The sequence below is a fragment of the Austrofundulus limnaeus genome, unplaced genomic scaffold, assembly GCF_001266775.1.
Source record: "Austrofundulus limnaeus strain Quisiro unplaced genomic scaffold, Austrofundulus_limnaeus-1.0 Scaffold49, whole genome shotgun sequence".
In the NCBI taxonomy this organism is placed as follows: domain Eukaryota; kingdom Metazoa; phylum Chordata; class Actinopteri; order Cyprinodontiformes; family Rivulidae; genus Austrofundulus; species Austrofundulus limnaeus.
In genome coordinates, this window is record NW_013952451.1 from 470,825 (window position 1) to 483,896 (window position 13,072).

The 13,072-nt window shown below is 42.1% G+C and overlaps 2 protein-coding genes across 9 annotated transcripts in view; one reads left to right on the forward strand and one right to left on the reverse strand.

Moving 5' to 3' along the window:
- The window catches only part of smarcd3b (SWI/SNF related BAF chromatin remodeling complex subunit D3b), a 49,102-nt gene extending 44,519 nt beyond the window's left edge, over window positions 1–4,583 (forward strand). For all 7 annotated transcript variants that reach the window (XM_014008339.1, XM_014008340.1, XM_014008341.1 and 4 more), the window contains 5 exons: window positions 787–884; window positions 1,019–1,154; window positions 2,045–2,167; window positions 2,354–2,455; window positions 2,538–4,583. In XM_014008339.1, the coding sequence (XP_013863793.1) occupies window positions 787–884; window positions 1,019–1,154; window positions 2,045–2,167; window positions 2,354–2,455; window positions 2,538–2,591 (513 nt within the window). In that variant the 3' untranslated portion in view covers window positions 2,592–4,583. The remainder of the gene's footprint in view (window positions 1–786; window positions 885–1,018; window positions 1,155–2,044; window positions 2,168–2,353; window positions 2,456–2,537) is intronic.
- Window positions 4,584–6,752: 2,169 nt separating this feature from the next.
- The window catches only part of chpf2 (chondroitin polymerizing factor 2), an 8,648-nt gene continuing 2,328 nt past the window's right edge, over window positions 6,753–13,072 (reverse strand). For both annotated transcript variants that reach the window (XM_014008337.1, XM_014008336.1), the window contains exons 3-5: window positions 11,215–11,779; window positions 10,142–10,324; window positions 6,753–8,346 (exon numbers count right to left, since the gene is read on the reverse strand). In XM_014008337.1, the coding sequence (XP_013863791.1) occupies window positions 7,078–8,346; window positions 10,142–10,324; window positions 11,215–11,779 (2,017 nt within the window). In that variant the 3' untranslated portion in view covers window positions 6,753–7,077. The remainder of the gene's footprint in view (window positions 8,347–10,141; window positions 10,325–11,214; window positions 11,780–13,072) is intronic.

Here is a 13,072-nt window from a genome sequence, read left to right on the forward strand (position 1 = left end):
GCTGAGGGGCCGAACATCCAACACTTAAAGTCATGTAAATAATCCAAGTATTACAAAGATCTGTTACCTTTGAAATAGTTTATTTTGCTGTATTTAATCATGAATACAACATACAGAACCCTGGGTAATAAAAGTAGAGATATAAAACACTTTTTATTTTGTCCTCCTGATTTTATTTTATTTTTATTTATTTGGTTTTATATTTTTTTTTATTTTTCTTAAATCTGATGGGTCTTGTTTTTATTGTTTTATGAATGAGAGCTATGGACCACCATGTAATTTCCCCTTGGGATTATTAAAGTACCGACCGACCTACAAACAATAAAAGCACAAAATGCCTCCACAACTATTATTTTGACATCTTTGACTTGCCAAAATTTTAACCAATTTTAATGGTTTTATCTTCAACTGCTTGTAATTTGATCTGTCTTTGATCTTCATAAAAATGTTTTTACCAGCTTCCAGCTAAGATTCTGATGTTTCTGTAGAGACCAAACATGTCTGTGTCTAACTAAAAGAACTTATACTAATTAAAGTAGAAAACCGGTGTTTGGGCTGAAGAGATGAATGAACCAATTGGTGGGCCGCATTTTGGTCACTGGCGGGCTGGATGTGGCCCGCGGGCCACCAGTTGAATAGCCCTGTCATATACTGTGATTTCAGTAAATGTTCTGTATTTCCATCTTACACAAACCTTTTACCAACAAATGTTTTTCTGTTACATAAAGTCCCTTTCAGATGGTTTTGAATGAATAAAATGTAAAAACGTTTTCCTCTCTTTAACAGATTTTTGACTGCCCTCGCCTGAAGTTTTCTGAGATTCCTCAGCGCCTCACTAACCTCCTCCTGCCGCCCGACCCCATCGTCATTAACCACGTCATCAGGTAGACCCTCTCCTGCTGCTGCAGACGCTCACTGCAGATCAGGCAGACAAGTGCCATATGTGACTGAGACATCTAGTTAATGGAGAAATTTTAGTGTTTTTTTTTTTTTTTTAAACAACCTGGCTTCCTTCCAGCGTGGACCCCAACGACCAGAAGAAGACGGCGTGCTACGACATCGACGTGGAGGTGGAGGACCCCCTGAAGAGCCAGATGAGCAGCTTCCTCCTCTCCACCGCCAACCAGCAGGAAATCGCCTCGCTCGACAACAAGGTGAGCTCACCTCAGAGTCCGGTCCCAGTGTCACACAGAGGAGATGAAATGAGAATATTACAGATCACTGGGTTTTTATTTCATCAGAAAGCTGCACGTGATGTCTGTTTTTAGATTCTCAGCTTTTAAAACTACTTTTGATAACTTGAATCATCGTGAGCTTTAACAGAGATGTGGCTTGATTTGTGTTGCTAATCAGAATAAGCTCAAAGTCTAAATCTTATATTTATATAAATATATTAGTAAGGATTTTTTAACATCATTCAAAAGAGAAAGCCTCAAATCATGTTTGGATATCAGGATTTCCCAGCTGGTATCAAAAGAAACTGCTATTGTGCAGAAAAAGTAGCAGCATTTTTTGGGCTTTTCTGCTCAAAATCATCATTAGTCATTGGTCCTGCTCAGAAACAGTTCTATTTAAGACTTTTGCCTTCAAGGGACCCATAGATAAGGTATTTATTAATCATATTTTGAAGCTGGAATGAACCAGTCTGGAAGCTGGAGGCTGGGGCGGGGCATGAAGCTCCTCGTTTGGATTGAAAGAGACAGCCTCGAAACGAGTTGATCTGAGACACACCTCAGAAAGGGGGGCTTGTGGAGTTACAATAAGGAMGGATTCAGATCAAAGCATTGCAGTTCCACTTTATCTAGACCCCAACTGAAGGATTTAAAAGCATCGTATGTCTCCTTTAATGAAGGAGTTCTGCTTTTGGATCCTCATCTTAAACTTCCACGTCATGACAGGACTGTGGTTCTCAGTAACAAAATGAATCATGAGGTGTGACCATTCATGTCTCACACACAAACACACACACGCACACACACACACACACACACACACACACACAGTCACGAGCAGAGGGTTTTATTGGACATTTATTTTTCCTCAGATCCACGAGACCATTGAGTCCATCAACCAGCTGAAGATCCAGCGGGACTTCATGCTCAGCTTCTCCAGAGATCCCAAAGGCTACATCCAAGACTGGCTCAAATCCCAGAGCCGAGACCTCAAGGTTTAATAATCTCACACACACACACCATGTCTTTCTATCTTCATGGGGACTTTCCATCCACTTCCATTATTTTTTTATTCATTTCTGTAACCTAACATYGCACGACACAGGCAAAAACAAAAACCTGAAATGCAATTCTTCTCAGTTTTTGATGACCTCAGAAACGATGAGTCTCCTTCTCCACAGCTGATGACGGACGTGGTGGGGAACCCTGAGGAGGAGAGGAGGGCGTCGTTTTACCACGAACCCTGGTCCCAAGAGGCCGTCAGCCGTTATTTCTACTGCAAGGTGAACAAAGTTCTCCTCGTCCTCCTCCTGTCAGCTCCTCTTCACCGGACTCATCGTGTCCCTTCTCTTGTCCTCACCACAGATCCAGCAGAGGAGGCAGGAGCTGGAGCAGGCCTTGGCGGTCCGCAACACTTAAACAGGGGCTCCTCTGAACCACCGCCGCCTTGTTTTCAGAGATCTGTGTGTGAATGAGTGTGTGTGTGTGTGTGTGAAAGAGAGACCATCGCTGGAGTCTGAAACGCTAAATCTTTAATGAAACTAAAAGAAATCTCGGTTCCATTTGTCACCAGTGTTTTAAAGTGAAACAAACCGAGGAGGCTGATTGGACGCCGTCATCCCTCAGCTGCTCTGCTTTTGTAAATATAATCCTGAAAAAGAAGGAAACAAACTCCACATCCAGCTGCTCACACACCTCTGAGTCTCTGGACACTCAGAGTTTRTTTTGTTTTTGTTTTTTTATGAGGTAATATCCAGTTTTACATTCTTTAAATCATTTTTTTATGATTGTACTTTGATTCTTTTTGAAGTGTGTCTGCGTGCGTTTTAATTTCTCTTCGATTTGTTTATGAAGGGTTAAATAGTTACACCAGCAAAGCTTAGATGACATTTTGTTGGCTGTAAATTATGTCCATTAAAAAAAAATTTCAAAACTCATTGATTCATTAGAAAGAAACAGACTTCTGAACTAAAGTGTTATAACATTAATATCCGTGTGTTTATAAATGACGAAGGCGATACCGAGTATTAATTAACGAGCAGATTTTTTTTTCACATTTCTGAAGCGTGTTCTTGCTTCTCGTCGCTCACTTCCTGTTTCTCGTGTGTTATTTTGCAAGCTGACGCTCTGAAAGGTGTTACCAAAGGCTACGATGACAACAACAAAAAGAAGTGGACAAAAAACACAGATCTGGGCCCAAATGCTTTTTGTAACCTTTAAAATCTAATTTCAGCAAACATTTAAGTCCAAGTCTGAGATTTTGTCCATTTTTTTAAAGTTTTTTTAAGTTATGCACACACACACGAAAAAAAAAAAGAAAAATAAGGGTTCTTTTCTAGAGATGTGAATGTAAATARGTTTTTGTCTCCTTAAGAAGGCCAGCTGTACAGTATACAATGTTTTTTTTTTAAGGGAGCGGGGTCAATGTTGCAGTTTTGAAGCAGTAGCGCAGGAATGTTAGTGTTCCTCTGTGTGCTATCTTGGCTTTGGGCTGGTTTATTTTAGGTCCATCCTGCATCTGTCGTGGGAGCTGCAACAACAACAAAAAAAGCGACCTCCTTTATCCTCAATCTCAGAATCTGTAACACATAAAACAATCTGCACCATTTTTTTTACAACACTTGACCTGTATATGTATATGTTGTACTGTCACATGAAGGGTGTTTTTTTTTTTAAACCAGAAGCCTTTTTTGGAGGGGTTCTTTGCACTGTGCTGTAACTCTTGTCGGGGTTTCTTATCGTCATCTTTTTGTTTTTTGTTTGTTTTTTTAGCCCCAGCGTACACAAAAAGTGATTTCACGATGACCTATGCATGCTCCATGAACATGGAATAATTCATCTAATGAGACAGTGTGTAAATATTTAAAAAAAAACAACAACAAGCTAGGCATGGACGTGTGTGTCAGTCAAGGGCAGGACTTGACACWTTTGTTGAAATGCCTTTTGGAAACTTTTTTTTTTTTTTGCCAAAAATGACACGCCCTACCAGCAGCTAACTGTAGGAGTGACTCTTCAGAGACTAATAACTGCACTCTGTAGGTGAYAAACAGTAGACTTTAGGTAGTATCTGAGTCCTGGAGGGACTTTTCTTTGCATGGCCAGGACTTTCCATATTGTTGTCACTGGATCACTASCGCCCTCTTCTGGAGGAAACTGGAGCTGCGCCTCAGAATCACTACTGTGTCTTCTGCTACTAAAAAACCCTGACGTGTTTGTCTCAACCCCTGCATGTGTTTCTGTACACTGAGGGTCACCTACAGGTTAATACTGTAAATCTCTGAAGGGTTGTGGGGGGATTAAAGTTACACAAATAATAATAATGAAGTAAAAAGAAAAYGAAAAGCAGCTGTGACACCGTTGAGACAGCCTGGATGTAAATAAAGAAGCGCTTGCCAAAGTTTGTAAATGCCACAAACATCTGAAGTGTCTTTTTTTAATTTATATTTTTAATTATTGGTTTTTTTTGTTTGTTTGTTTGTTTTTGATTGTGTAATCCAGAGCAGTGGTCCCTATTCTGGGTTCTGAAACAAGATGTGGTCTCTGTGAGGTTTAACAGAAATATACTTAGCACAAAAAGTAAGGAGATTTGTGTTTGGGAGATTATTTTTTTCTTGTAACAACGCTTCTTAACAATAAATCTTATAGTGGGCAACTAACAGGCAGTACCTGGGTGACGCTTAAAACAAGCATCAATAACAGCAAAATACCCCACTGTTTGACAAAGAAATTGACTAAATTTTCATGTATGCAACCCACATACTCAGCTCTACTGCTCATCCCACAAATGCATGTTCCTTACAAATGTTACACCGTTTAAAAGAGAAACTAACTGGCTTTCCAACAATATAAGATTTATTGCGAAGGTGCATTGTTGCAACAAAGAAATAATCTACCAAACACTAATTTACTTACTTTTTGTGCTAAGTTTAATTACCTTTAAAGCTGCAAAATGACACGTAGTTTGATGAAATTTGGCGATTTCTTACCAAGTTACCAACAAGCTGGTTTAATTTACAAGAGTTTTAAAAACAATTTTCATTGGTGTGGAATCATCAGAATTTCAAGCCTTATATTTATAAAAGGAAACCACCATCTTTACAGTGATGCATTATGGGAAAGGATTCCCCACTAAAATGACAGACAACAAAGAAAATGATTTATTTAAATGGAATAAGTTATACTTGTTAAAAATAAAACTGATTCAAAGGTAGATTATATACTACTCTATACTTAGCACAAGACGTAGGCTACATGTGTGTTTGATAGGTTATTTCTTTGTTGTAAGAATCCTTGGCAGTAAATCTTAGACTGTTGGAAAGTCTGTTAATTTCCCTCTAAACGGTGCCACATTTGTAAGGAACAGGCATTTGTGGGATGAGCAGTAGAGCTGAATAGGTGCACATGAATGTTTTGCCAAATCTTCAGCTTATTTTGCTGTTGATGACTCGTTTTGAGCTTCTGGTGCCTTCAGGTGCTGCCAATCAGATGTTCACTGTAAGATTTATTGTCAAGAGGCTTTGTTACAACAAAAACTAATCTATTAAACACAAATTTCCTGACTTTTTGTGCTAGGTTTAGTTGGATTGCTAGATGGTGTCTTTATGGACTAATTTTTGTGCAAAAATCTATATTTTTACTTATTTTGCACTGAAACTGTGCTTTTGTTTTACTCTTTTTGCTGGTATGGCTCATGTTCAACACAATTAAGAGAGAACATCACAAAATTTATCTGTATAAAAAGTATAAGAAGACATAAGTAAAGTTCTACGACAAAGGTGCATTTATCATCGAGCACATTTTCGGTTTAGTCAGAAGCAGAGGAGTGTGTTGTGTCACTTCCTGGTTTCTGCTGCTGGTTGTGTCATCACAGTGACTGAGCGCTCCTGCATCAGAGACATGTTGACTTTAGGCTGCAATTTGTTACATTTCCTGCCCGAGCCAGGCGTTCCTCGAAAGGCGAGCAGACAGACGTTTTATTGTCCTCTGGCTTCACCACAGGGAAGCAGGTGGAGGCCCTCGTTTCCAKCGTGTCGACCCACAGAAAATAAAATAAGAGGCTTTTTCACTCTGCTGCCATTTTTTTCCTTCTCTTCCTGCTGAGCCCACAGCCTCACATGGAGCTGTTCTGTGGACGAGGGAAACGTGAAGCAAGGCATTCAGCCTGCTCTGCCACCTCACCGTCAGGGGTTTTAAATGCACCATCAGCTACACGGACAGGACCCCTGGTTTGGGTTTTTTTCTTTTCTTCCCCACGGGGACGTGTGCAGAATATTTGCCAAAAAACTCAAGGAGGCCCTGGTGGGGGGTGGAGATTTACTGACTTAATGCAAGAAGGATGAGGCGGAGCYTAGCTGCTGCTGCTGAGGAACAAACTGTTCGCTGCCTGCGTGCCCTGCAGCACAGCTTTCACACAAACTGAGCAACAGTGTCGGTCTGAATCTCCACGCTGTCGTGACTCTTAACGCGGTGCCTTTCAGCTCCGCTGAGCAGATACACCCTCCTCCATGAGTAAAAGATCAATCAGGCTGCAAATGATTACCATTCATCTAATGAGGCTGGAGTAAACACACAAACACACACTCTGAACAAACAATCTTTAATACGTCTTAAAAAACTGGACATTTCTGAAAGAAAAGGCAGCTTGTTTTCAGCATTAACATCTTCACAAAAGAAGACAAATGGCTCAAGTATTTTGATAAGAAGGCATTTGTTCATACAGACACTGAGATCCTAAAAATGAAAATATAAATACTGACTCACATTTCGTGAGAATAGAATGCACGTAACATCTTCCTCCTTTAAGGTTATAAATTATGTTGAGCAGAAGTGTTTCCAGCTGCAGGACACYAGTTGTTTTTGTTCGTTTTTGGTTGATTCCGACATGGTTCCGTCCGGCTCGGCGGTCCTACGTGCTGTTGGCCTGATCCTGCTCGAACAGAGCCATGGCGAGGTGCGACCGGGACCCCAGGCTCTCCAGGTTGCTGAGGACGCAGCGGTGGTAGACGTCCTCGCTGAACCGTGGGTTGCACGTGCGCCGCACGTACTTCTGGACCAGCGCCGGCTCCACCGCCCTGAACACGTGCAGGCCCGAGTAGCGCACGAAGATGTCGTAGATGTCCATGCTCTCCAGCAGCTCCTCGTTGTCCAGGATGTCTGCGGCCATCCTGGTGCGGGCGCTCATGTAGTCAGTGTTGTAAAAGCAGGCCTCGTCGAAGACGTGGCGGTCGAAGTGGCCGTCTCGCAGCGACTCCGAGGCGAAGGAGGAGGAGGAGGGCTGCTGCTCGCGGTACATGACCGCAGGGTTGTACTCCTGGAAGTGCACGGGGAAGAACACCTGCCAGTTGCTGATGGCGTTCATCCTGCAGCGGTTCAGGAAGTCGGAGTTGACCTCGGTCCAAACGCTRGCCAGGAAGAAGAGCGTGTCGACGGGGTGCTTCTTAGAGATGATGTCCATCAGCTTGACCTGCGAGGGCACCTCGGTCTTCACGCTGATCCAGGGGATCTTCACGTCGCCGTAGCGTTTCTCCACCTCGCCGATCATGGACTTGACGCCGGCGAACACGTCCGTCTGGCTGACCCGCTGCGCCTCGAAGGGGTCGTAGATGAACAGGAACGTCAGCAGCACGTTGTCGTGGGTGTCCAGCGTGTTCAGCACGTACGTGTCCAGGAAGTTGCCCACGAAGTCCTGGTCCTGGGCAGTGAGGGGCAGGATGACCTGAACCCGCGTGGCCTCCGTCACGTACGGCATGGGGATGATCTCCACGGTGCTGAGCGGCCGCAGCAGGTTGACCCGCTTGGCGAGGACCTGGCTGTGGCCTTTCTGGGTGAAGGCCTCCAGCGCCAGGTCCAGGACGTACTCCATGCCGCGGGTGGGGTCGAAGCGCCGGTACCCGTTCAGCAGGCGCCGCTTGCGGAAGCGCAGCTGCGGCTGGTAGTGCTCGTTGAGCCGCTCCACGGCCACCTCCAGGACGGCGCCGACGTCGGCCCGGTCAGCGCCTCGCATCTCGCACTTGGGCGAGCCGTCGGCGCAGGTGTAGATGTGCTCCTCGGTGAAGTAGTCCCAGTTGATCACCTCGAAGCGGGTCTTGGGTTTGAAGGGAGGGTTGACCCCTGTCGGCCACGTGACCCCGGCTCTCCCCTCAGGTGTCAGCTCGCTCAAATTACTGATCTGCATCTGATGAACACATCAGAACAGAGCTGTAAAGTAACTAAGTACAAATACTTTACTGTACTTAAGTAGAATTTTTAGTCCTGATGCATCTCAGTAATCCAGGTAAAAAAAAATCAAAAATCAAAAAATTGTATAGGTCTACTGGACGGGTTCTTCTCTAATGAAACGTTTCGTCTCTCCTCCAAGAGACTTCTTCAGTCTGAGAGTTTCAGGCAAAATTCAGGCTTTTAAGCCCTGCCTCCAMGTGACTGATACTCACATCACATGGCTATCGTTGACACCTAATTAACACCTATTGTTAACAGGGGGTGGAGTGATACTGGCAATAGCAGCACTGTAGGAGGGGGACAACTGAAAACGGAGGCCTTCACCTCTGTTTAATGATGGACGGTCTTTCTTCACAAAAATGGCTTCTTTTACTCCTCTCTCAAACCAACGTTRCTCTCTATCAAGAATGAGAACATCCTCATCTCTGAAAGAGTGACCGCTGGCCAGTAGATGAGTGAAAACTGCAGAGTTCTGGCCATTAGATGTAGCTCATCTGTGTTGGGACATTCTTTTGAACAGTGGTTGCTTTGTGATGCGAGTATCAGTCACATGGAGGCAGTGCTTAAAAGCCTGAATTTTGCCTGAAACTCTCAGACTGAAGAAGTCTCTTGGAGGAGAGACGAAACGTTTCATTAGAGAAGAACCCGTCCAGAAGACCTATACAATTTTTTTTTCTTTTAGAATTTTTAGGTTTCCTTACTTGAGTAATTATTGTTCAGCCTACTTCTTACCTCTACTTCTTACATTTTCACACAGTTATCTGAACTTTCTACTCCTTACATGTTTAAAAAAGGCAAGAAGAAAGTCGTTACTTTAATTTTTGCTTGTTTTCATTCCAGCTTGTTATAAAAATGAATTCTATCCATATAAATTGTGCTTCTTAGAGTGAATTTAACTGGTTGAATGAGAAGTATAAATATGTAAAATTCTGATACCATATTAGTTTGTACACAAACTAATCATGTCACACTCCAGCAGGACATAATCATTAAAATAAAAGGACTGTACTTAAGAAGTATTTGRATTTCATGAATTATATTATTACATTTGGCTGCAGCCCGCAGACAGATTTTCATTTTGGAGAAAATGTTTGAGCAGCTTTGATATATGTATATAAAACTGAAACAGCTAGACTAGTGCAACCTAAATTTAACATAAATTAATTATTTTAATATGATATAGACATTTCTGCATTTGTTTGGAGGGAGGTCACCTCCTAATAAATGTCATTACAGAAAATCTAACTGCTCATTTAAATCAATATACTTTTACTTTTAATACTTAAGTACAAAAAAAATATCAGATACTTTAAGACTTTTACTCAAGTAATATTCCTAAAGGAGACTTTAAGTTTTACCAAAGTCATTTTTTGGTAAGATAAGATACTTGTACTTTTACTCAAATATCACTTTGCGGTACTTTATACAACACTGGAACAGAAACTGTAAAAGAAGCTATAACAGAGCAGTTTTTTAAAGTTAAAATTCATTAATAAAGCGTCAGAAACAAGCAGTTTAAGGGTTTATGTTAGGCAGATCCTGCTGAGAATTAGATCAGACAAGAAGGTAACTCTTCATGTCACAACAAAGCAAGTATTAGCTGGAATTTCTGCCTCAGCTTGGTGTGTAAGTTGCCCTGGGCGTGGGGTAAGACAAACTGCATATTTTCACACAGTGCTACCTGAAATTAATTATTAAACAAACCACAGCACAGGTTAAAAGGTGACAAACAAAAACAATGCATCACAAACCTGCAGCTGCTGAATCTGCTGATACGTCCACTCCAGCTCAATGTGACTGAAGCGTTTGTGTAGGCGGTACATGAGGTTTGGATCTGAGACGGGATGAACCGTGAAGGCCGTTTTAAACTCAACACTGTCTTCACGCTCCGGGTCGGCGTTCTTCCCGAGCTCAAAGTACCGGTACGTCATACCCTGTGAGCCAAGCAGACAAACTTAAATGTCTATCAGAGAAGCTTTTGTTTTGTTTTTTAAAAAGGGATCCATGGTTAGTTGTAACATTAGACTTTATTTAATAAACATATATTTTAACTGTAAAATGAAGACTGTAAAAATACTGTAGCATGTTCAGTTTTTATCATTTTTAAACTAAAAGTTTAAAAATATATTATATGAACGGAGCCATTTTATTTACACGCAAAGCATTCTGGGTAAATGATGACGTGGATAGGTCCTCAATGCGAGCGAGCTATATCCACCCTGAAGGTTAATCTTGGACAATATCTGATGATCGACTCTTTTAAATGAAACCAGAGAGCGTTGACAGAGAGGAGAAGGTAGAAATGACTCAGCCTGTAACTGAAAATATGGATGGAGGACAACAGAGCTGCTTCATGGAAGAAGAACCTCAGCTTAGCCTGTTAGCTTTTGCGCTGACGCTATATTGCCGTATATGTTTTAGCTTGGCGCTAGTGCGACAAACTAACAAGCTAAACTGAGGTCCTCCATCTATATTTTCAGTTCCAGGCTGAGTCATTTCTACCTTCTCCTCTCTGTCAACGCTCTCTGGTTTCATTTAAAAGAGTCGGTCATCAGATATTGTCCAAGATTAACCTTCAGGGTGGATATAGCTCGCTCACACCGAGGACCTATCCACGTCATCATTTACCCAGAATGCTTTATGTGTAAATAAAATGGCTCCGTCCGTGTTGAAATATATATTTTTAAAATTTACTAAACTGAACAGCCTACAGTATTTTTAGTCTTTATTTTACAGTTAAAATAAATGTTTATCAAATAAAGTGTAATGTTACAGCTAATCATGGATCCCTCTAAAGTCCGGGTGTTTACACCTGCACTGTTACCTGGTGCACCTCCACGCAGCTCAGACCCAGGAAGTCGATGATGCAGCGGCCGAGCCACTCGTCGGGCCTCACGCTGAGGATGTCGTTGCGGCAGGCGTCGAGGTGCGGCTGCAGGTGGGCCAGCAGACTGCGGGACAGCAGGTAGCCGTAGCCGCCGTGGCAGTAACGCGCCTTCTCCTCCCCTCCGATGAACTCCTCGGCCCGGCCCATGTACAGGTCCTGGCCCGCGCTGAGGTGGCCCACCAGCTCCGACAGGTGATCCGCGTGCATGTAAGTGTCGTCCTGGGCCAACAGGAACCAGTCGTAGTCCGAGCCGTAGTGCCGGTGGAGGTGGCGCACCGTCTCGTACATCAGCCACACGGGCCGGTCGTCGCCGTGCGCCACCACCGTCATGCCGTGGGGCACTTTGGGGCTGCGCAGGCCCGTGAAGAAGAAGGTGCGGTGGAACCGGTGGGCCACCGTTCGGTTCACCGCCATGGCGAGCGTGTTGAGGGTGGCCCGYGAGGTCAGAACGCCGACCAGCAGTCGCTCTCGGATGCCCAGCTCAGTGTGGATGTATCTTGTTCTGGACAGGTGGGAAGAAAACAGAGCAACTAAAACACAGACTGTGCAAGAAAGGGTAGAATGCATTACAACGGTAGCTCGTTATCAAAATCTACCAAAACAAAGTTTGTTTGTTTTTCCAGTCAGTAATGAAGATGGAAACTCTGGAAAAGGATGAAAGGAGAAAAGATGGAAAAGGTTTAGTTTTCACATCTAAAAAGATCTGCCACGTTTATTTCAGGGTTCCTGCAGTTTAAGGCAAGTTAAATTTAAGACTTTTTAATGCCAAGTGAAATTAAATTTAAGACCAATTTCATCATAAAACACAAATGACAAAAAAAAACTAAAACTGTGGCAGAAACTCATAACTATTTTTGGTGAATTATTAAAAGATGGCTAATAGACCAATTGTTTTTATCCATATCGAACTATAGCAGAAACATTCTTAGCTGTCAGTTTTAAACTGAATTTAATTTCTGGAAATCCTCTCACGACCCAAAATTTGGAGTTTTAGGACCCACAGTGGGGTCGTACCCCAATTTGTTGTAGATGAAACCTTAAAGTGCCTGTGACATCAAGTTTTTGTAAGAAAAGTGAATGCATTTTTGGAATAACAACATTATTAACATATTACAAAACAAATTTCACGTTGCTCAGATGAACAATTGTTGAGATATTTGCATGTGAAGTAACAGGAAGTGATGTCAAAGGGGAACGTCTGCATGTGATTATTTAAACGATATATTTTTACCAATTATTTTAATATTTGAAATGAATTACAATCGTCCTATGTACAATGTGTTAACTTTTTTAAGACTTCAAAGATTGATTTAAGACATTTTAAGGCTAATTAAGGCCTTATTTTTGGATTGATTAATTCAATGCCTTTAAAGATTTTTTAAGGATCTGCAGGAACCCTGTATTTTTTTTCTACTCCGAACAGTTTGTTGAAGAGAATTAGATTTAAACCTACTAAACACAAAATTAAATCCCCTGGATAAAAYCACATGTATTGCGCAATCCTTACATGTACACTCCTGATCAAAATCTTAAGACCAGTCAAAAAAGTGCAAGAATTTGCATTTTGCACTATTGGATCTTAAGAAGGTTCTAAGTAGAGCTTCACAATGTATAAGGAAAAAATCAGTGCAAGAGACAAGAACTTTTGAGTTGGGAATTAATTGAAAACTGCATTCAACACTCAAACATGATTTTTTTCAGCTGATCAAAAGTTTAAGACCATAGCTCAAAACAACCTGAAAACCCCCCAAAACAGAAATCAAAGTGTCAAAAAAAAGGACTCAGTAATGAATAC